This window comes from Crassostrea angulata, chromosome 6 (genome assembly GCF_025612915.1).
Source record: "Crassostrea angulata isolate pt1a10 chromosome 6, ASM2561291v2, whole genome shotgun sequence".
NCBI lineage: Eukaryota > Metazoa > Mollusca > Bivalvia > Ostreida > Ostreidae > Magallana > Magallana angulata.
Genome location: NC_069116.1, coordinates 8415898 through 8441090, shown reverse-complemented (window position 1 = coordinate 8441090; position 25193 = coordinate 8415898). Strand labels below are relative to the sequence as shown.

At 33.2% G+C, this 25193-nt stretch overlaps 1 protein-coding gene across 3 annotated transcripts; it reads left to right on the top strand.

Moving 5' to 3' along the window:
• Nucleotides 1-438: 438 nt before the first annotated feature.
• LOC128186626 (G-protein coupled receptor dmsr-1-like) lies at nucleotides 439-18460 on the top strand. 3 transcript variants are annotated; one of them, XM_052856455.1, is made up of 3 exons: nucleotides 439-572; nucleotides 7962-8315; nucleotides 17115-18460. In XM_052856455.1, exon 3 carries the CDS (start codon nucleotides 17131-17133, stop codon nucleotides 18196-18198), a length of 1068 nt encoding a protein of 355 aa, XP_052712415.1. In that variant the 5' UTR covers nucleotides 439-572; nucleotides 7962-8315; nucleotides 17115-17130; the 3' UTR covers nucleotides 18199-18460. The 3 variants fall into 3 exon arrangements, with proteins under 3 accessions (XP_052712415.1, XP_052712418.1, XP_052712416.1); XM_052856458.1 differs by lacking the exon at nucleotides 7962-8315; XM_052856456.1 differs by lacking the exons at nucleotides 439-572; nucleotides 7962-8315 and adding an exon at nucleotides 15864-16240.
• The last annotated feature ends 6733 nt before the right edge of the window (nucleotides 18461-25193 follow it).

Sequence of the window (25193 nt, the reverse complement as noted above, 5' to 3'; positions counted from 1 at the left end):
TAAATTCAGTTAATTATTCAACAACAACATTGTTGTTGCTTTATTTAATCTATTTAGACAGGATAATCAACACCTCGGTTACTCTGTTACAATAAAAATTGACAACACTTTCCCTATAACTAAGTTTTTATAACTGAAAAACGACCTATGCAACATCGTTCAAAAAATAAATTTAAAATTTATTTTAGATTTTTAATCTAGAGAAATAAACAATAAAAGGTAACCTGATCAATAAAACACAACTAAAAGATGAGATTTTCATATTTGTGTTTAAACAAATACTTAACAGTCTTTGAAATATCATTTGGACCATGGCAAAATCGATTAATCTTTGCAATTAGTTTTTTTTTTGCTTCTCGGCTTATCTTAAAGAATTTTCAATAATCCAACATCATAAAGTGTAGGTACACTCGATGGACCCTCTACCGTTGTTCCTCTCGATAGCGCCCCGGTACGATGGAGCTTCCAAGCGAAGCTGCGATTCCGTGCCGTATTGATCTTGAGAGACATAAATAAGCCAAGAGATGATCAGCAGTCAGCAGCTTAATATCAGCCGGAGCCCGACAGATACGGTAAGCTCTTAAATACCTATATCAGAACCTTGCACATTCTCGCGCTTAATTGAGGTACAGACCCCCAGCAAAATAGTAACTAAACGCAGTCTATTAACTATGGTGTCAAAGCTGAAGAGCCGTGAATTCCTTTTACTTTTGTTTTATTTCGTTAACTGCTTTTTGTGCGCATTAATAATTTTAATTAGTTATTGGAAACATAGAACCTACTTTTGAATATGCCTACTTAGAAAGACCGCTTTTATGAAAATGTGCAAGCTTAGTTATAGAAATACAAAATTGAAGTAGTTTTAACTTGTTAGCCGTTTTATAAGTAATTATTTTTTAAGAACAAATTAATTTTGTTGTACATATGGTCAGGAAGTCCTATTTATATAACTTTTGGTGGCAAAGCAAAAGGAGGATTTTACTAGGTATACAACACAAAGGGAAACAAAACGTGCCCCCCGAAAATTGTAAGGATAGAACCTCCAAATTTTAAAACTCCAAATTTTTTACTGCATTTCTTTTTATAATCTTTACAGTGTGCCTACGCTGATTATCATAGCTCTGAGTCATTTTAGCCATAAAAAATAGTATATCATATTTTGTCACGTGTGAACGGATTTGTATTGTTTTACAGAAATATTCAAGTGTTGTATTACAAAATGATATTTCTTATGTCTAGTGTATCAATGTTTCATGCTTCCGTTAATTGATAACGGTTCCGTTTTCTGATACATAATTGAACCTTTACAAATTACGGAGCAAAGATCTTCTCTAAACACTATTCGACATTGCAGCTCTAAAATGATGTTACTTGAAGATTTTGGTGTTCTACAACAGTTTGTTGATAAGTCGCTAGAATAGATAAAAATCAGTGACCCAAATCGGTATTACATTTAGTTTTAACAATTCATTTTACTTCATTTCCTCTCAAGAGATAGGATGTCAGGTGACGAAACCCGAAAATGACAATAAAATAGTGATATGTATATTATTACTTATTTCTGTAAACAGTCAGTAACAAATCTAATAAGTGTTTTGTTTTACGTCCGCCATGTTGCCGTATAAATTTTGACGCCCGCCGTGTAAAGAATTTTATAAGACAATCACGTGACGCGATTCATCCAATGGCGTGAGACATTTTAGTCCGAGGCAAAACAAATTCTAACAACATGTTCGCACAATCTTTAATTTATATTTGGAAAAAACTGTTGTCTATGCAAGTTCTATCTAAAAAAAAAAATTAGACTCAGTATTGTCTCATAATCAAAACCGGCCTTCGAGGGCTCAATCGTCTCAGATACGGATTGAAGCTGACGTTAGGTAGATTGTTATTATGTTGTCACAACATTTACATTATACAAATTATTTGGTTATTTAAAACTTGCTTTAAGTTGTTTTTTTATATCTTCAATAGAGAGAAATTTATGTTGATGTAAATGATGCCTTTTTTTATTTGCTTTCCTTTGTATATAAATAACAATTTGATTTGAACTTGCAACTTAAGAACGAAAAACAACAAACAAAAACAACAACAAAAAAAACCCAAAAACAAATAAACAAAAAAAAAAAAAATAAACAAACAAAACAAACAAACGGTTCAAAACAAAATAAAAAGGCAGTGCATTTGTTAAATAAAAAAATTCCATTACAGATTCATTTTAGTTAAAGATATTAAGTTTATGTAACACATCAACCGCTGCGCTTCATGTTGAAAAAAAATGACAATGCACAATTATATTCGAAGATCGACAGTTTCATATTATAAACATGCATTTATGTGCATTCATTGTGGTTGTTCTGTTTTAATTTGAATGCTTGATTTAACACGTTATACTATATTTAAAATGAACTTTACAGTTAGAAAGTTGAATTTTCCATGTTTGTTTACTTTCTTCTGGTTGTTTGTTTTTAGTTTGCATCAAATTTAAATTAATTTCTTGGAGAAAAATAGGAATTTTATTTGCGTTAAGTTGAAAACATAAGCTGCAACAATAGAACCAAAACTTTAGGAAAAGCGTTTAAAGACGATTTGAAAAACTCCCAGATGAATACAAATATTTTTTTGATTGATTTTGGACATCAATTGTAACAATAGGAGGGATCAGAATAGCTAAAACGATAGCATTCCCACCTCAAAGTCTCCTCCAAGTGTCATGCTTATGAATAAATTGTTGAGTTAATAGCCTTGCCATTGTCGCTCATCCATACGGGTCACGTGCTTGCTTGTACACGAGCAGTGAACTCTTGCTGTAGTGAAGATCTTAAATTTTGCTTTCTCCGTAAGCATACACTATGTATTATTTCTAAAGAGCAGTGCAATAATATAATAATATTTGCTAGAATAGCGTTTGTTTTCATCTAAGAATTTAATTCTCTGCAAAATTGGAAGAAAGAGATGAATTATTGGAGCAGCAGAAGATCTATTCAACCCTACTTGACCATGTTCATTGTTTAGCTTTATGGGAAGAGTTGAAATAAATATCTAAACTCTAGAGAGACATTGACCTGCAGTCTAGTGCGCTGCAAACTGCTCTATAATGCACGCATTTGCATTATTGATGTAAATCGCTATAGACAGCTTTAGCTGAAAGTCCTTTTTTTTAACTATTCAAATCAGGACGTTTTGAAATCTTTGATTTGACTGAGTTTCTATATGAGAGAGAGAGAGAGAGAGAGAGAGAGAGAGAGAGAGAGAGAGAGAGAGATTGGGTCAGATGAGCAGTTGTATACCAATATATCAATACAAAACATGAACATGCTTTTAATGTTATGAACAAACCCTGTTTAACGTCTATCAGGACCAAAGGAATTTTTGAATAGTACTGATTTGATTTATTAAAACGGGGGTTTTCTTGCATGTCCTTTGCACTTTCTATATAGAACACTGGCACTAATGTGTGTAAACCGATAATTTTAATTTCCTGGGCGAGTCTTATTTCATACCGCGATAACGCATGGCTGGTATTATGTTATTTAAGGAATTAAGAATTGATAACAAAACCCTAGAACATTAATGAGCTATCGAAAACACTGTAGCAACATTTGAACCCAAACAGTCAAATAAATGTACATTCGCTGATAAAGATTTAAATGTAGTAAACAGTTTTCTTTTTCCATTTTAAGGCTTCCGTTTTATTAAGATGAGATATTCTTAAGGCAAACTATGTCGTTTATTTCTACTATCTTGCTCATATTTATAAAATTCTGTGAATGTATATAAAGCACAAAATGGAAACACACAATATTAAAAGGAGTAACGCACCACCAATAGCCTATCAAATGTCAACTGCATCTAATATTTATGACCTTTCTGTTCCGAACAAGATGAAACGTAAACATCAAAGACAAGTACGATCTTGCAGTACGATTGTTTGCATTTTTGTCTTAAGTTTGATTTTTTTGGAGATGGGTTCGTTTCTTTTATTATTCTGCATTTGGCTAAAAATAGAATTGGGTTGTTACTAAAAATAGAAACAAATGAGGAAATTTCAAAATGTATTTTTTAGATCCTGCAACACCATAGATCTTAAATATACAAAGTAAAATGAAAAATATTATGTACCCTCCTGGACGATTTTTAAGATTTTGGATGTTTTTTTCTGAGACAAGCTCTTAATTGTACATGCACTTCACTAATTTTATAAATTTTTAAATCATACGAAAATATCCATGCTTGATTTACAAACATATAATATTATTTCTATATCAGAGAAAATGAGTGAATGAATGAATAAAAGAGTGTTCGATCCAACCTGACCTTATTCTATAAGCAAGGTCAGCTATCGACATTTCATGGGAAGGCGATGCAAATGAAGAGCTACACTGTACGTCTAGTGAGAAGGAACCAATTCCCTTTCATTTGCGTGCATTGAAAGCTTAAGCAATCTTCATTTAAGACTGGATTACATTTAACCAAGCACCCACTCGCGGGACCATTCAGTAGTGGCGATCTCACAAAGTCTCCCCTGGCCTGGTGAATGCATTATTTTATAAGCAACCGAATTGATATGTAACTCAATGCAAATTTACATCTTCTGTGAATAGCTGCCTAAATAAATAAGCATGGGGATTTCATGATCAAATTAAAAAAAAAAACTCTTTACATCATTCCTGTTACCCAAGTTATCAAATGTATTTATAAAATACATTTGATTTTTTGTTTTTTTTTTTCTTTACAAATTTCACATTTAAATTCAACCGCGTGATGAAATTGTTTTTTGTTTCTGACTCATTTAAAGAATAATTTAACGCCATGAAATTAATCCAGCATAAACGTGGTCACGTACTTATACTTTGAATTACTTACAACAAAGGAGATGATAGATCGAGAGATTAGGTGAAATAGAAAGAGGCAAATGAAAATACATTGAATCAGATCAAAAACGTTATAAGTGCAAGTAAAGAAAATATGATTTCGATGTAATGACCAAATTTTAAATTAAAGCAAACTTGGACATGTACTGTTTCTTCCGGTGTTCTTGCATCGATGTGATAAAAAGTCAATTACAAAGGGATGTGTCAGAATATTGATTGATTTTGCTAAATCTATTTTTTAGTATGTCTTTGTTGGAATCCTTACTCGGTGAAATTTTGATAAACTAAAGAACACACGAATCTGCAACATGTTTAATATATTTGTGATCAGATAGGCAAATACCAAAGGTATGTCTTAAAATTTTATTTCGTGTTGATATATTGACAATCCGTACATACATGTACATGTATGTACATGTTTTGGCGGTAAATGATCTGGTATGATATGAAGTACTTGCTCTCTCAGTTCCCCGTTTTTACTAATTCGTGGAAGTCAATGATTTATTCTCACCCCCAGGTAACGCTAATTAACGGTTGAAGATTTTTCATCAAACGACAGCGTATGATATTCAAAGTCATTAATTAATCATTGTTTTCAAGTCGCTGCAGGTTTTTTCTGATCTCTATTTCATTATCATTTAATGGATCTAATCTTCTCAGCTGATGGCCTTAAGTTTATTGCCAAAATATTCTTCGATAAACACGAAGAGTTCAATGTTCAGTTTTATACCGATGTTGTTAAGCAGTTTTCCCCCATAGTAGAGTACCTGCTATATAGTAGCATTTCCCCCCGATGGGAAAAGATACTACATACATGATTGTTTCCCCCCGTGGTAAGGTTTCTCCATCACGTTTTTTGGTTGGGATTTCATAAGAATTATTGAAGGAAACTTAGTAAGGATAACAATCAATGTTTTACACCCTGGGTTGCAATTATATATATTTGCATACCTCTGTACAAGTTGAGTATCATTTTGCCAATATATTATTTTTATAGACAATGTTATAAATTAAACATACGTATCACAGAATACATAGAAATTAATTTTAGGTAAATATTTGATAAATTACATGACTTGACAAGATACACATCATATCATATTTTTGATAGATAACTCGTTTATATTTTCATGTGGAAAACTTTATCCAGCTTTATTCTAGTGTTCCAATCTCCAAACCGGCATACTTTCAAAGCTCAAAACTCGTGTTCTCTCTCTCTCTCTCTCTCTCTCTCTCAACCGTTGTATAAAATATAAACTTATATGCAAGACATTTGCTTGAACAAATGGCCGATTCATACGATTCTTATATCAGAATCTTACTTTTGTTCATAATACAATAGTACTGTAAACAATTTTATTCATCCCTAAAAATTATGTCTGCCTTAAAGCTTAAGAATGTTACACAATGATAAGACAGTAACTGATCATTTTCATAGTGAATAAATGCATGTACTTTTGCTTTTTAATTTTGGTTAGAGGTGGGTTGATCCCACTGTCAGGCCTAATAAATCAGTTCCAATTAGAACTCAAGTACATTTTTTGCGAGTGCATTACATTTTGTCACAGGAGAGGCGAGGCAACGGTACATAAATCAAATTCCCATTGACTATACAGAGATTGATATTGGGCACAGGATAACAAAACAAAACCACATTGGTTCTATTGTCGCTTTCATTTTCAGCTAAATGATGTGATCTTTGTCCTAGATGTGTTGTGTTTGCTAAATCTCTAGATAAATATCCATCTTATGGTTATAGCAAAGAGGATGGTATATCCATTTCCCCTGAGACTCGAACTAATAACCTATCTAGAATAAGAGATATCTATTCTGTGATGTTTGTACACCCGTCAGTTAATTCTGAATTAACCGCCCCACGTAGTTCTAGGCTAACATGACGTATGGCCCAATCAAAACAGCGTCAATGTGACATCGAGTGTTTACATGAAGTTCGTGTTTGTAGTAATATAGGTGGGCGAATATCATCATTAAGTTTACGATAATGGACAGGGAAAGACCAAATCAAAACAAAAAGATAGTTTGTCCAAAAAATTTAATAATGAATAATCTTACTTTGTGTTGCATACCTCAGGCACGTAGCATCGTTTTTGAAAGTGGGGGGCCAGACGCATCCCAAAATATCTTGACAAGCAAAAAAAAAAAAAATAAATAAAATAAAAGGAAATATAAATTTTTCCCAAAATCTTCAAAATCCTAATCCGTGGGGTGGGGGGGGGGGCTGGTGTAGTATATCATTTCAATTTCCTTATTTCTATATAAATTTTTTACATACTCCCACAAAAGTGGGGGGGGGGGGGCAACTCCATGATTATGTAAATGGCCCCCCTGATGCTACGTGCCTGTACCTGTAGCGAAAGAATATATAAGCAAGGAGCTGACTAGATACAAAAGACCATTTTCCATACAAAAGACTTGCGCGGATCTAGTACATTTTTTCCACTCAACCAAAAAAAACCCCAAAATAAGCCTCGGACCTCCCTTGCAAACACAATTATCCCTCCGACCTCCCTCCCCCCCCACCTCCTTAGGAAAAATTCTAAATCCGCACATTAAAAAAACTTATTGACTTTGCCATCATTTTGTCACCCGATATAATTACTATAGAAAACGCATTTAGTTTTATATGAGTGCTGTGCTTAATTGTGATTGTTTAAGATGATTTTTGATTGAATTTCAATCGCTAAATTCAATAATTTTGTGTGTTATCATGGACAGATGAAATAAATTATATTTGCATTCCGTGTTTCTTATAGCTGATATCTCGATAATCAAATCACGGCTAAAAGGATTGGTTTTGTTAGTTACTGTAGCATTATGAACAAGAATAATTTTTTCCTTAAGAAATAGAGAATCAACCTCATGCACGTTGAAAGTAATGTAAGTAAACCGAGGAATATGATACTCGGCCGGGTTGTGACGTCACTAGCTCATATAGCTGCTTTTGAGTTGTTTGGATACATGTTCTGGCTATAACAGCTACTTCCCCAGATTATAAGTCTTAACCTTACCATTGACAGCGTAAGTTCATGTATTCATCTTACGGTTATTGTGTATTTTTAATTTTAGACTGACAGCTCTGGAAACTAGCCTCCAGTAAATTGGAATACTGGTTTATTTCCTATAATCTGAACTGATTCTGGATTTTCCTGGCGGAAATTTGATGGAAAAACTATCCACAATAATCTAATCTCAAACACAATTTTAGTCCTCCTTTCCATATTTTAGTTGACAGTGATAAATTCCCTGTTGTATCTACGTGAACACCAAGGGAGAAATTCAATAAAACGTCTGAAATTGAATCCACCGATACTGGCAAAGAAATCATTGCGCATCCAATAGACGTGTCCTGCATTCTTAGTGTTTTTATTTTGACAAGTATGCAGTTTTCGTGAGGATACCATTACTTCTCTTGGAAATTTGGTGAGTTGTGAACATTTAATTATTTTCCATTTTTCAGTTCCGCACCAAAGGGTTGCTTTTGAATTCCTTGGTATCGATCAATTTACATTGAAACTGAATTTGAATTAATTCTTGGTGAGCTATTCCCCGCGTAGCTAAAGTCATCAAGTAACTTAAGTTAACGGCCAAAAACAAGAGAATGTAAGTTGTAAATTCTACAACCATGGCAAAAGACCACCTTAACTATGTCAGACAGGATTAAATACACGGTATATCTCTGAAACTTAAAACAAATTTTGAAATTAACTAATTTTAAAAAAATCCCAGATCTTTGAATTCGAGATTTCAATATGTTTAACATTGAAGTCTACATTAATTCCTCTTAAAGGGGTATGGTCACGATTTTGGTCAAATTCTATTTTTTTTTGTTTTTAGTATAATTTACAATGCTTTGGGAATTTCTAATGATCAAATGAAATTTGAGAGTCAGTCGTAAAGTTATTAGCAAGATACAGGACCCAAAACTCTTTGTCATGTAAACAAGGCTCGTGCCCTGTTTTGTTTCGTAGGTTCAATAAACATGTACAAGTAAAAATCTTTTTCAGCCTGATTTGTCTATATTCTCACTCATTTTAAGCATAAATTAACAGTTCCTAACGTTTAATACATTCATTCTAGGTCTAAAATTGTAATTTTCACTTCAACATTCATAATGTAAAAAAAAAGCTTTGTTTACATAGCAAAGAATTGCAAGCTTTGAAACTTGCTTTTTGGTTGCCTTTTAAAAATTCCTTACTAAAGCATTGTAAACATTAAAATCGTAAATATAATTTTTGACCAAAAATTTTAAGCACCTACACACGATATGCGATCATTTTTATGCTAAATTTACCGTCTTTATATTCATCTCCTTCTTAGATATCTTGTTTACTTAATAATAGCTTTTGGCCAAAAATAGCAAATCTAAATGTTTAAGGCAGACATGGATAATTTGTTGACTAACCAGTCTCCATTAATACGATAGAATATATTATATCTTTTTTTATACAACAGTTAGTTTATAGGTCAAAGAAGGTTGGGAGACAACAAATCAACAATCCAGATTTATATACGACTCTTTCAGTCGTAAACTAGTTCATGTATATGATTTAAAAAAACCATAAAGTACAGCTTGGATAATTAAATATTTTCCTTTAAAAGAGCTATATTTCTATTGCAGGAGAAAAAGATTAGCCCAATTTGCCATGATGACTAACCAGTTCTTTTTAAATCACTGTGTCGCCTGTTTAAGTATTAAACCCAAAGAAATGCGCAATTGCAATTATGTAAAAAAAAAAATTGTTTTGTAGTTAGTTTATAGTACTAGAGCCATTAAACCGTTTGCAGCATTATCGAAAACTAGAATAGTTTATTTTGTTTTTTGATTTCTCACATCATTAATTATTGAAAGTTTGCATTGCATTTGATAGGTATTTGTTTTCATCTAGCGAGAATTAAATGTTCTGATACAGATAAATCAGAATGCATCGCTGCTGCAGCTCAAAAATAGCAGGTGCCAGTAGGCTGATAGCGCATCTCATGTAAATCCAATCATCATTTTTGTTTGAAAGTGTTATGAGGTTAGACAGATAGTACACTTGAAAGAAAACAACTCACTGAACATTGCAAAATGACGTTCTCCGATTTCTCGTAACGACTCTTTTATGGATCAGAATAGGAACTAATTGTCATTATTAGACAAGACCATTAAGTAATTTGTCACGCGGTCTTTGTTCATTGATAGTGTCTGTCTGTAACCAACGTCACAATTAGGTGATGCAAATGTCCTTAAGTGTCACAGAGCGAGAGAGGCTTGGACCAGACAGAAATAATATTGTGGATTCTTATGAGACTCCCAACCTGAAGATAAATGCTTACCGAAAGAAACCAATTTTCACAGTCTCCGAACCCAGACAGATAATCGTCAAACTCTATAATAACCAACTCATTTTCTATTTAACGTGAACAAATTCAACTCATATAGGATCTGAATTATCGAAAGTATTTTGGAATTTATTGGACAGATTCCTTTTGATGCATCTTGTTCATGATTCCAAGGTCAGTGTTGTTTATGGCGAAGGGAATAGTATCGAAGAACTATGATAAATTCTATTAGATGGATACGTACTTGCTCATTGAATATCGTCAACACGTTCAACTTAGACATTTTTTTAAAATAAGTAAATAAATACAGTGCCCCTTTCTGACTGGTTTGTTTTTGGTTACTGGATATATGCAGTAACAGAGATTACCAAATCGTCTATCTGAAGTGTGGTTTGTTGAGCATACTAGTAGTTATTGTTAATTTCCCTACTCTAAAAAACCATGAAACACCAAAGAAAAAAGCGTTGTTTCAAATGCATTGATAAATATGATGTGTATATCCCGGGTGATGTTTTGTTACACTGATTTTGTTATTGGTAATCTAGCGTCTACCTTGTGTCTTAAATGTTAGGTCTGGTATGTTTTGCAATTAATTTTGAAATGAAATTGCAGACAAACGTGACCTTACTGTGGTATATTCAAGTCCAGATGATGATGAGATACATGTAAGGTCGAACTGCACAATTGTATTTAATGAAGGAGGCCATGCTACGCAATCAAGCAGATATTGTATACTTTGTAATAAGCCGCCATTCCCGCACGGTGGGACTTGTGTGTGTGTGCAGACACAGATGCTTCCAAAGGCTTAGCATTTTGAGACTGGAGATGATGTTGTGGAATGATTGGAGTACTTTGCAAGACTGTGTCCTGTCGTGACTGGCTGCTTGCCGGAACCTGGCCCACTGCTTAAGAGAAATTGAGTCAGCTACTATATTGTCCTTATCAGCTGTATAAAATACGCGACACAAAATATTTTATTTCATGGAAGCTAGTACAAAACTCGCAGAGGATTCATTACCCACCCTGATTTTGATGTGAGCTTATTTAGAATAGCAACAATTGCTTGATTATCTATGTGATGAATTCTTTTTTTTAATTTCTTAACCTGTTACCCAATAAGCTGATCGCAAGAACTTCAGGTACTTATTCGATGACAGTCATGTCTTTCAACGCCGAACAAGCTATAGAGGCCCAACTTTGTGACCAACGGTAAAAACACAATTCACCATTGAAATATGCACCACAAATGAAGTGAGATGACCCTGAACTAAATGTTTAAAAATATATGTCATTATCAGTCCACTACCGATTCAAAAAATATACGGCCCTATTAAACGACTCTAGAAAACTAAACCACATGTGTAAGTCGAGTAATTCTAATTTGATAATTATAAAGTATTTGTTAGAGTGTTTCCTTGCGTTGAACAAGGAGATGTTGTAAAGTCTCCTGCAACTTTTTCAAAACCTAGCTCCAAATGGTATAACAGTTGTTGAACCTTAAGATATCTTTTGCAATTGGAACACCAAATTTTTGTATTCACTTTGAAAAGCTATCATGATATCTCGGCAAGATTCAGCATCCCTCCCGGAAAATATAAAATCGTCAAGATAGTGGTGAATCGTTGTAAGTTTTGATTTTTGCATCGAAACCCACTGTAAAAATGTTGAAAACTCTTTAAAAACCATGAATGAAATTGCACAACCAATTGGTAAAAATTTGTCTATATAATAATTGCCAAAAAATTTAAAGCCAAGAGGATGAAGATCAAAATCCCCAGGGAATATTGGGAGGAGCCTAATTGCGGATTTTATATCTCACTTTCCTAAAATGCACCCTTTCCGAGTTTTGCAATAATGTGTATTACATCATCGAATGAAATGTATTGTACAGGAGTTTCATTGGTATCTATGAATGAATTTACAGAATTTAACTTTGGAAAACAGAGGTGAATAATCAGCAGGTTACTTTAAGTGGGGACTATTAATTTAGCTCTGTCCGCTTGTTCGTCTATATGTCATTCTGTTTGTGAATTATCAGATAGGTTTAACAAACCAACGTGTACGCGTACGTGTACGTATAAAAAGGAAAATATGTGCATTACGTCATCAGTTGGTAAAATGACAAATGTACCCGATTGAACATACGTGTAAATTGCAAAGAACCTGTTAGGTCGAACTTGTACCTTCTGTTTCCCTGTTGGCTATTTATTTTAACAAATATGTTTATTTTTCTTAAGCCCGAATATTTAATGCGAATACTGATATCATCAAACAGAAATTTTCATTAAAATTTAATATGTTATACGAGTTTTAATACACGTATATCTTCATCCAAAACATGCAATGGCTGTGATATTTTATTAATCTGTGATCAATAAAAATATACATATATAAACAATCATGTATAATAAAAAAAGCACCTGCAGAATTCTCAATTTTCGACTGTGACTAAAATTCTCAGCGTAGTAGGAGAGGATATCTAGAATTACATTAAAACATTTACATGTACAGGCACACGTTACAACTGCTAAACAAGAAAAGTAATGTGAGCCGGTGTTATATAGTGCCGTTTCCCACTAGCCATCTTTCCCCCCGGAAATATGGCTATATAGCAGTTCTTCCCCCCCCCCCCCCCCCGGAAAAATGGCTATATAGCAGTTTTCCCCCCCGGAAAAATGGCTATATAGCAGTTTTTCCCCCACGGAAAGCTGACTATATAGTGGCTTTCCCCCTTTTTATAGCCAGATTACCCCCACGGAAAACCTACTATATAGTGGATTTTCCCCCATTTTTACTTTCCGGCCATGTTTATTGCGGACCATTCGTGACAATAATTTGCAATAACTGATATGATATTAATTTCTCACAAAAAAGGATAATTATGGCATTTATTAATACATACAATAAATTACATGGTTTTTCAACCCCAAATATGAACTAAGGCATGCGCCTTCATAACATGCATGCGTCATCATCGTTTATTTCACCTGTTCTCACCCCTTTTTGGAACACCTTTTCACGGATTTCGGAATACCTCGAATGTTTTTCATCTAATCGATGCTTATCTACAAGAACACTTTTTAGTGAAAATACGCCGGTTTGCAATTGGAAATTTAATTTTCCAATGTATTACCATCAATGTATAAGTTTTTCCCAGGGAACTAACTGACCAATCTTGACTTAATGTTGTAGAGGAAGGGAATAAAAAGTGGAAATGGATTACTCTCTTTGTCCAAAAGGCTACCAATTTTAAATTAATACCGTTAGAATTGACGATCTTAAAAACAATTACATGTATATAGTTCTTCTAAATATCAAACGGGAGAGAGGATGCAATGATATGATGAGAAACTGAAATGTTTTAGTTTTACTTTGATTGATGGGGTTCTAAATCATGGTTAAGGGGTATTTTAATTATGTATTAAAAGCATTTGTAAAGTTAGTGTTTACCATTTCGTTTTAAAGATACGTATATTCATATTTTTAAGCACATTTCTACGAAACGCGAGATATTATGTTGTAAACAATTTAAAAAACATTGAAATGTCTTCACAACCAGAACAATGTCGGTATCTTTGCTGGTTACTTTGGAAAATGTGAAATGGAGCCTTAACTAACTTTATGTTTATATTGTGACTCACTATTTGCAAATTTTTCCACTTTTAAGTTTGCAGCGTGATTTATAAATATACAATTTTGAAAACGATGCTATATAAATCAAGATATATGATTCAATTACCTAAAAAATGTATACTATTTGTTTCATATTTTTGCAATAAAGATTTACTTGTGTACCATATTATTTCTTTGAACAATTAAACAAGGGTAATTAAAAACAAAAACAACCAACACATATATTGTGATGAGCTGACTTTTTTTTTAAATATAAGCTTTTTCTTCTAATCAACTAACAAGTAAAAAAGTCGTATATATGCGCTTAGGTTGGTTATCTATTTTTGATTTTCGGTTTCTCCTTTTATGAATAAAAGTTCATTGATTTATTTATCTAATTATTTATTATATCATTAGTCATCTTATGAATTGATTAAATGATTTGAAGAATAATGAATTTTACCTGCGTACCTTTTTAAAAAAATTTGTTCGTAAATTTAAAAAAAGCAGAAGAATTAAACGTAATTTTCAATCATTTTGATAAAGAAATATATGAGTGATTGTGTATTTTTAAATGATATTTTTACTTTTAAATGACCGTAAAAATATGTTCATGTGGTCATCTATAGTTTTTGAGATATGGGGCCCTAAAACATACATATTCTTTATAATTGGATTTCATACATCGGGCTCGAAACCAACAAAGGCTCCTACCCTGCATGGGGGCTTAAATTTTCGGTGTCATCTACTAGTGGTATACCACTATCACTGTGAAAATATGGTTAATTGGTCATCTCTAGAATTTGAGATTCGGGTCCACACTTATAGAACACTTCAATCATATGGGGTTTTAAACATCGGGCCCTGAAACATCAAGGGCCCCTACCCTGAGGGCTGAAATTTTCATCTTTAAGTAGTAAACCACTGCCACTATAAAAATATGGTGATATGGTCATCTCTAGTTTATGAGACATTGGACCCTAAAGAATATGCACTATAATTATTATAATAGGATTTTAAAAATCGGGCTCTGAAACATTGGAAACAAAATTTCTCTAAAACAGAGGTTTAGCCTGGATGAAATTTTCACGAATAGACAAACAGTCTGATAAATTTATCAAGAAATTCTTAAAACATTCTGGTTTAATACAATTTCAGAACACAGAATTATGCATATAAGTGTATAACTTGTAAATCCTTTTTCGATGAATTACCTAAATTAAGTTCTAGTTGTAATTCCGTTACACACATGTTCAACTTTCAGCATTGTCTATAAAAATAATAAATCGGCAAAACGAAACTTAACCTGTACAGATGAATGCCGATATCGAGTATGCAACCTGGGAGTGTAGAAACATTGATTTTAATCCTTACTGGATTTCCATAAATATTTTTTATAAAATCTGAACCAAAAACGTGAGGGAGAAACCCTACTATGGGGGAAAAGCTACTATATAGTAGCTTTTCCCCCCGGGGGGAAAGGCTACTATATAGTAGGTTTTCCGGGGGGAAAAGCTACTATGGGGGAAAAACTGCTATACAACACCGGTACGCGTAGTTCTAAATTGTAACTTGCACGTACAAGTAAGCGTACCCGTTGGTCTGCTAAATCTCTTTATTATAAATTTTACAGCGAACTTTAAAATGAAAAAAATCCTGAACACTACTTACTTTTTATTTCTAGAATGATAAAGTATACAACCCCCTTCCTCTTCTTTTGCGGGAGATAACTAAACGTTCACAACAACAAAAAAAGACACAAAATCATTGAATAAGTCCATTAAGTTATGTTCCAATATGATTTCGTTTCGCACTTAATAGTTATTTTAAATATGGCATGTAAACCTTCCATCAGTAAACTTTTTTGATATTTCTATTCAAAATCTTTATTCAATAAAAGACTTTTTCTATTTTACAAGTTAATGGGTTTTTGTTTTTACAGAAAGATCATACTCGATAAAAAATCGTTCTGATCACAAAATATGTCAATTTCAGACCTGTCAATATCTTCTCAGTTTCAGCCGCTGTAGATTTCGACCAATCGATAAACGGGGCATGTATATTTCAGTCTGGCTGTTTCTATAGAGCTATGAATTAACTATAAGTTTTCGTAGGAAATAGAGGGAATAATACTTGGTACATGTAAATATATTGTGTTCAAGTACACGATTATCTGAAAAACACTATAAAATGAGCCCTTCTATTTGAATATCAACTTGATGGCATTAATATGTATCTTATTTTTATGAATTATAATGTACATTTCCATTGTGATATCGCTATTGTTTCCGTTATAGATGAATAAACAGTTAGAACCCCAAGCCGTTTACCTGTGTTTGACTTTTCAATGTCTTCCGGAAAGGTGGATTGTTATTTCGAGCTCGTAAATAAGTTGTGATATTTTAGATGCGGTAAGGCGATATATATTAATATTTTCCGCGGTACGGAGATTAGCAGAAAATAATTGTCTTGTTGATTCGAGTAGAAAATTGTATCCAATGAAATTCATAGTTACGAGTCACGTGGTGACGAGTGTATGATTGGTGTTCGAATAGCACGAGAAATCAGTTCTAGCCCGTCTTCTTACAAAGACGCATCAAATTTACATCAATAAAAAATTACTTTTTATTTTTTATTACACTATAATTTAGAAGCTTAAAAATTTTCATATTTTTGTTGTAAAGTCCCTGCACTACCCTTGAGACGGCGCGCATTTGCGACTTTGACATGGTTTGGGACACAGGTTTCCAGAGATTTTTCTATTTAATAGTTTTTTTATTTCTGGTTTTTTCTGGCCGGTCACGTCGTCGATGAAAGGTTCAAATATTTGTTTAAAAAAGGGTGAGGCAGTGATTTTTTATATTACAGTATATGTACATGATACAATTTTGTATTGTTCAGCTTAAAATAAACTTCCGGCTCCCCCGTATGCATTCTGGGCTAGTCGGCAAATATATATTTGCTTGTCATTTTTGTAAGAATAGATAAGACTATATGTTGCAAGTGAAAGCAACTGTATTTGAGACATTTTATAAAGTAGCTCTCATTAGCTTAACAAATGACATATTTTCAATGGACACTTTATGAAAAGTATTAATTTTTGGTCATATATCCATGTATCTTGTTTTTTTCATACAGGTAACGGATATTTTCATATAATAATGTTCTTTCCTCATTTCATCCTACTCTTGGAGTAAAGTAAGGACAATACTTTAGTCATCATTTATTCGTATTTCGTACCAATTAAAGGAAATTTAAACCATTGTATTTGTTTTACTCATGCAGATTAGCTTGAAAAGTCATGGAATCAAACTTGACCAACCTGACCAATCACATTAAAGATCAATGTGAGAACCAGACCGGACTCTACGCCTACGCATGCTTCTACTACGGCGTCCATGACTACCTAAGCGTGATTCTCTGTTGTTTCGGAATTCCCGCCAATATTGTCAACATCATTATCCTGACCCGGAAGTCGATGAGGACCCCAATCAATATCATCCTGACAGGAATCGCTGTATCGGACATGCTTACAATGCTATCGTATCTTGTTTATGCCATTCACTTCCGGATTGTTTACGGAATAAACGACGAGCATGGAAAGTATACATATGGATGGAGTATGTTCTTGGCGTTTCACATTTGCCTGACTCTCACCACCTACACGATTTCTATCTGGCTGGGTGTGTGCATGTCTGTGGTCAGGTACATGTACATCTCCACCTTGGGGAACCGGCCACCGGGGACAGACGACAGGCGCTCGTGCATTCTCGTTGTCGTCGTGTTTCTACTGTCCATTATAGCCTACACCCCACAGTACGCCTTCATGTCAGTCCACCCAGTGAGTCCGAACTCGACCGAGGTATATCGAATAAAGAGCATCGACATCCGATCGAAGGATCGCTCGCCTCTAGAAACTGCTTTTGTTTGGATATTTATAGTTGTTGGGAAATGGATTCCAAGTATTTTGATAATTGTTTTTGGAATCCTTCTGGTATGCACTTTGCATAAAAGCAAGAAAAGAACTGAAAAATTAAAAGGCGCTCAAACGAAAGCGAGGCTCAAGCAGCATACGCGAACAACAGTTATGCTTCTAGTTATTATTCTTATGTACATTATTTCCGAACTTCCTCAGACGGTTGTATTAGTTGAAGGTGTGGCTAGTGACGACTTCCTGAACTATATATTGCTAGGAGACACCATCGACATGGTCTGTTTGATCAACAACTCAGTGAATATCATCCTATACTGTGCGATGAGTAAACAATTTCGGGATATGCTGTGGGCAAGTTTATGCTGTATATTTCATATTTCTGACCCTAAGAAATACAGATCCGTGCAGACGACTATCACTAACGCTAGTCCGTGAGATCAGCTGATCAACGAATCTAAAATAATACGCTCACAGGAGCCTGTAGCGAATTGTTGCGTGTCGTTAATCCGAGTCAACCCAGTGGCGCGTATCTATTACAGTATTGCCTAGACATGTATCCAACGTAGAGTTATATGGTGAAAAGTTATGTGTTTGTAAATCTAGCAAATGTGGTTTTATTGTTTGTGTATTAAGATGACAACTAAGACTTTATTGTTAAGAATACAATAAACATAAAGTATATGACCATATATCGATAGTTTAGTTTCGTTATGCATGATTTTGCATTGTCGTAAACACAAGTCTTAAACACGCAACTATAGAAAATCTGGGGCTCGTAACATAAAGCATGCTAAGATTTTGACTTAAGTAGGGTCATAAGTAGGACTTAGGCGGAATCTTAGGACCTACATAAGTCCTGCTTAAGTATGTCTTATATCGTAACATAAAGCAAACTTAGCAATGTCTTAGCTAAGTCATGTTTATGTTAAAAAGTAAAAACGTATTTTTCATTTCTTTGGTCGAATTTGAATGTATTGGTTTTTATAGATACACGTGCATGACATCTTTGATATTAGATGGGGTAGATGTAAATGTACAGACACAACAGTCAAGGTGGCATGAGTATATATATGTGCCTAAAATTTTTAAAAAAACTCAAAGCGATGGATCTCGGACAATACTGGTATATTCAGTCATTGTTGTTGCTTGTTTGTTTTGACGAATATTCACTATTTTAGTCGTTCTCGAAGACTGCCTGTGGCGTAATATTGCGATGCCTTAGAACTTGATATAATTATATAGTGGATTTCTTTTTATCTTTTGTTCTACCTCTTACCTCGCCAATAAAGCAATTCACATAATCTGGGTATAATTCCTTCATTAAGTCGATAAATTGAAATGAGGCAATCGTCGTCTTTAAAATCGCTTAGGGTTTTTCTGTATTTGAACGTCCTTTTTTTAGTTTCTCAAGTTTCGCGAGTTTATATATGCAGTTACTTCTTGTAAACCGACTATTACGTGTTTACAACCTATCTAGCAGTCCACTTGCATACTACCGGTTTATGGAAAATGTGACAGATTATTATGACCACTATTAATATTTATATCAATAAAATCAAAAATTTTATATTGGTGAATATTAAGATATTCATTCTGTGTAAATATCATAATGTGATTAATACTCTGTAATCATATGCTGAATTTAAATAATTAATAACAATAAAACACTTCTAAATGTGTGAAAACAATACTTAAGACATACTTAAGTCACCTCTACCGGCCGCCTAAGTTTTGAGTAAATTGTCTTAGCTAAGCACTCTTCTAGTTACGGACTTAAGTCTAAGAATGTACATAAGTCCTACTTAAGCACTGTCTTAGACTTAAGTACCCTTTATGTTACGAGCCCCTGGTGCCTAATTCAGCTCACCATAATGTCAGCACATTATTAGCTCTTCGATATATGTTATCCTAACACCATTTGAAATCAATCTCAGTCATTAGTATATAGTTACTATAGTTTTCAGCAATAACCGAGAAATTTGAAGCTTTTTTATTCTGAAAGACTTTTGTTAGTCAAATTTGCTTCAGAAAAACAATTTGTTTTCATATATTATATTACACAAAGCTAAAGATTTCAAAATGAACAACTCAAATTGGTTTATAAAATGTATCTTTGCAAAATTTTTCCAAACACCTTCATCACATTTATGTAAAAAATTTACTAAAATTTTTAAAAATAATGAGTAGCAGAAAATAAAAAAGAAAACATTTGCATCTAATTATTGAGGTAGAAAGATGCCAGTATGCTCAGGAGGTTTGAAAATATGAGAATACCTTGAACAAATGTCATTTTAGTCATCAATAAATATGAAGCTATGACAACTATACATGCTCATATATTGATTTTCTTACATGAATAATTTTTTTACCGTTATTAAATAATTTAGGTGTTATGTAAACATCAGCATTATTAGTCCCCTAGCGGTTTTCACCGGAGGGGACTATAGCTTTCCTCTGCGTCCGTCACTCCGTCTGTCTGTCCGTCCGTCCGTCTGTCTGCCCCACTTCAGTTTTCCACACTTTTTTTCTTTATGCGTTTGAGGAATATTATGAAATTTGCTGAATAGCTTCAAAATGTCAAACTACTGATCAAGTTTACACTTTTGTAGCGTCTGGTTGACATATTTTCGAGAATTTTTTTTTTTATATTCCAATTTTTTAATGTTCGGGTTCGATTTTCTGCATAACAGTGCATTGTTTTCACAATTTCCACAAACCGGTAGGGGACGTGTATTGCTTATGCAATACTCTCAGAATGCTTGTTTATTTTGTATCAATTTTGTATCAATAAAACGTGAATATTGTAAAGACGAGAATTCAGAAGGGCACAATGTCTAGAGTGAGTTATTAGATGTTACATGGAATCCCGCAATGCAGATTTACTGATATACGGCAACCCTCGTACATGATATGTGCTATGATAACGTTTTCCACAATTAAATAAAAAAATAAATAAAAGATGATTGAATATAGACATATCCTTTCTTTAAAAAACGCAAACAAAATATATTAATTTCTTCAGCAAATAACAGAATGCAGTTTTAACTGTTATATTTTAGGTATGAAATAAACTTATACGGACAAAGATTAGTAAGTAAAAAGTATAATTCCCTTTTAAGCTGTTTTTTTTTTTTAATAGAAAGCTTGATATGTTGAAGAGGATCCACATTTTTAACATTTTACCGAGTTTTTGATATAGATTTCCAAACAAAAAAGTGAAGCAAATAGAGATCATCTGCATACTGAATGACTTTGGTTAAATAGAAGCAATACCAGACATTAAGTAAACGGCATTTATTTTACAAAAGAGCTGCAAATCAAAGAAAATGCTGTGTACACTGTTCCCCGAGTAAACACGGCAATGTCAAACTCGATAAATAATGAGGAATCCCCATACTGCAGATGCTATAATGAATATTAGATAATAGACCTAACCAAGAGGAATAAAATCAAATTAGTTACCGAATTTCTCCCTCACTTGCAAAGTTTGCTCACCTCCCGCTGTCCCGAATCAATGCAAGCGCTGGGTTCCTGATCAAAATCATTGTGATGGTAAGTAAATAATTCCCGACCTCATCATGGTTTTCATTAGATCTCTCAACATCGTAATTTTATTTTCATGGAGAAGCCAACTCTGTAATGTAAAGTGTTTCATAGAAGTTATCGTAATATATTTGTTTATATTTTCAGAGAAAACAAGTATTACTGTAATAGATAGGGCGAAAACAGTTAAAAGATAGCTTCTTGTATTTTTGACGTCTTTAAATCAAGCCTTTATAAAAAGGATGACGGGTTTTCCCCCCAAAGAAAGCAATGTTTATTGACCACTAATTAATCTATAAATCTTAATCTAAAAACGAAAGTTTGACAAAATATTTCTACTTCAACTTTCTACATTCTACTGGTTTGACTTCTTTCAAAATGCTGTTGACATTTTATTTTACACAGGGCAGATATTTCCTTTAAAAGTGTTATGTTCATTATAGTTATATATTTACATTTTCCTTCCCAGTGTCTTTGCCTGTGATAACACTACGCATCGATTTTGTACTATATAACTCATAAAGCAAAATTGAGGCGCCAGCGGGGTTTGCTTATTTATATTTAATTATTTATTCGTAAGATGGTATAAAATTATATAAACATAAGTAATAAGGAATCATTCTTTGAATATTATGAGGTGATAATTTCGGTCGGGGCGTGATCAAATCTATCATAAAGCCCTTCGGGCTTTATTGGATTTGATCACGCCCCGACCGAAATTAACACCTCATAATACTCAAAGAATGATTCCTTTTTCCTTATTTATATCATATAGGATAAAAAACACTTTATTTATTCCATTCTGTGAATAATTTCAACGATATCAACAAAGCAATGATATCGGGCGTCAAAAGTTGTATTGGAAATGCTAGATTGACCTGAGGCAGCAGTAAATGAGCTTTGTCTTGCAAGAGAACATTTACTACCCTTACCGTTACCGTTGACAAATGTACGAAAATGAGTAAAGTAATTTACTTTTAAAGAAAAATAATTCGCACGTAAGAATGTTATGATATTAATTACTATGATATTTCGTATCAACTTATAACTTGCAAATACAGTTTTGACTATAATGTCGTATATATGAGAGAATGATGTGAAACGTGTATGTTTTTTTTATGTCGAAGGAATCCTATGTAGTCGATAGAAATATTGATTTATTTTATATAAAATGTGAACTAGAGAGTTATTTTAAAAAATTGGCTTTTCACTTTTCATGGGTCTATACCATGCTTAATTTAGAGTAACTATAATAAAGAATTGTTTGAAGTAAGGCCATCTTGTATATTTGAGGGTACAAATGTAAAAATTTCTTGATCTGGCTTGTTTCTGCCCGAATCGCATACAAGAACAGAACAAGGTCTTTTTGATCACGTAGAACAACTGTAGAACAGCGCAGACTTATTTCGAAGATTTAAAAATCTGAAAAAAAGAAAGGGGTGCATTAGTGCCCTCTCTACAATCGCTTGTTGCGAAAAGGTTTAATCTTGCACATTAATGCTGTTACTTTACTCAAAAAGGGTACCATATATTTATAAGTCGGCAAGGATCTATTTTTAGAACAAGAAAAATGCAGTCTATACGAAGGACTTCTGTGTCTATGGAGGAACATTGGCGTTATATTTTCACAGAGAAAAATAAATATCAATTCAAAACAATCTGTGTTGAAGGTAACAGATATCGACATATACCAGTTTGATTGGTTTTATTTTCAGTTCTAAAAGTATAAATCAAAGAAAATTTTCGTAGAAGTGGGGTAGGGGTCCAAAAACTTAATTGTCTTAATTAAAAAATATACACATTTTTTCAATGAAAATATACCTTTAATGTATCTCCATAGACACAGACAAATATGTCTCGGGAGAAATGATTGTTTCCGAGACCCATTTTAAGAATAGGGCACCCTATTTGGAGACAAAGTCACAACTTAAATAAGCAAACTTGGACATTTTTCCTCGACAGATGGTTGTAGAGTGGACATTAATGACCACCTTTCATATTTTTGAAACTTGAATTCAAATCCGTAGCTGCGCAGTTTTAAGTGAATAAAGAAAGCATTGTTTGGTTCATGCAAACATAATTTGTATAAAAAAAACATGTAGAACCTCATATTTTTGACAACAGTTTTTTCGGTCTTGTGCAGAAACAAGCCAGTTCAAGAAATGTTTACACTTTTTCCCTCAAATGTACAAGATGGCTGCACATCCCTCTTAAGCCTTTTTTTTTAAAATATAAAATCATCATTCAAATATGATATTTCCTTTTTTTATCAACATTTAGATTTTTAGTCTAAACTGCCCCATGACTACTTTGATGATACATTGTTCAATATGTGTTATGAAATATTTTCACTTTTATCTTATGTATTTCTGTGAAAAATTGCAACGCTCAACTGTAAAATACAATTTTTAAGCAAATACATGTATGTAAAGTTTTTGAATTAGTATTTTTTTATACAAATATATAGTCATATATTCATTTCGAGTAGTAAAAGAGCGAAGTAGGGACTACATGGGAATATTGATTTGCATAAAAATGTTGTGTCCAAAATTCTCAAATAAAGCAAAATTATTTCAAAATGATTTCTTTTATTTTTTCTATGATAATTTGTTTTTCTTACTTTGGATAGCAAGCCAAAGTAATGAAAATAGAGAGAAGTCATGGATGGAAACAAAACACCCATCTGGACTGTTAAGCTACTCCTTTGGTTTAATTTATTTGTTACCCAAATGACAAACATATCTGAAGAATATAACGAATTAAATCAATTCACGAATAGGTTTATTCATGAAACATGTATACAATCCACATCATGCTCTCACGCACGCACATATCATCAGCATGACCATTTTCCTGTGCTTAATCCCTGGATAATACTCTCAAACAATACACACAAAGAACCATAACTCTTACTCACATCATAATCATATATTCATACACAAACAGTTACTTCCCTTAGATCATATAAACATACTACAATAGTCCAATCCACACTTACGATACATAAGCGGCTACGTGCTCATGTCAAAGGTCATTGGGGAAAAGTCGCTTACGCTATTGCGGATACATAACTTCAAGAAAAAGATATTTCGGAAGATTTTAACGTAACCATGCACCGGTATGTATTTTAATTAAACTTTGTAGACATTTTTCACATTTTATCAACCACAAATAGTTCCAAAAAGTATTAATATGCATTCTATAATAACGGTAACGTTATATGTTGTACTTGATTATCAATTTGATATATTCAACTTTCAAGTTCAGGTTGATTACAACTGCTTATCAGCTGCTTATACGTATATAATTAAGTGCAGTACATGTATTAAAACAAATTCACCGTTTCCGGTGTTTTTTAAATTAATTCCCCAGGTTCTTTATGATTTGATATTGTGTTGTTTGGGCTTACTTTTAAATTTAGATTTTAGGCCTATAGGAAAAAAACCAAAAACAAAATATTACCGGGATAACAATTGGAAATTCCTGTTAAGTATAAAATAGAATGGAAGAAATGAAATGACTAAATGAATTATGACAAAACAAACAGTGGGGAACACAAGTGTAATCGTTTTTCTAGGTATCTTGTTATGTTTATTGCCTACTGCATTATTAATTATCATATTTTCCTATTCTTTTTCAAAATATTTCAAGTCTCTTGGTGACGGGTATGAGTTGATAATGCCATTGAGTGTTTTCTTTTGTTATTTACTTTTGTTTGCAATGAGTGCCAAAAAAGTTGCGCGAAGAAACTGTGCAATGCCAGGCTGTATAAACAGCTGGTACTATATTGAGCAGTGGATGAAAAAAACATGCATTATCCATAACACACACTTTGGTACGGGATGTTGCATCTGTGAGCCCCCTTTTAGACTTATACCATTTCCAAC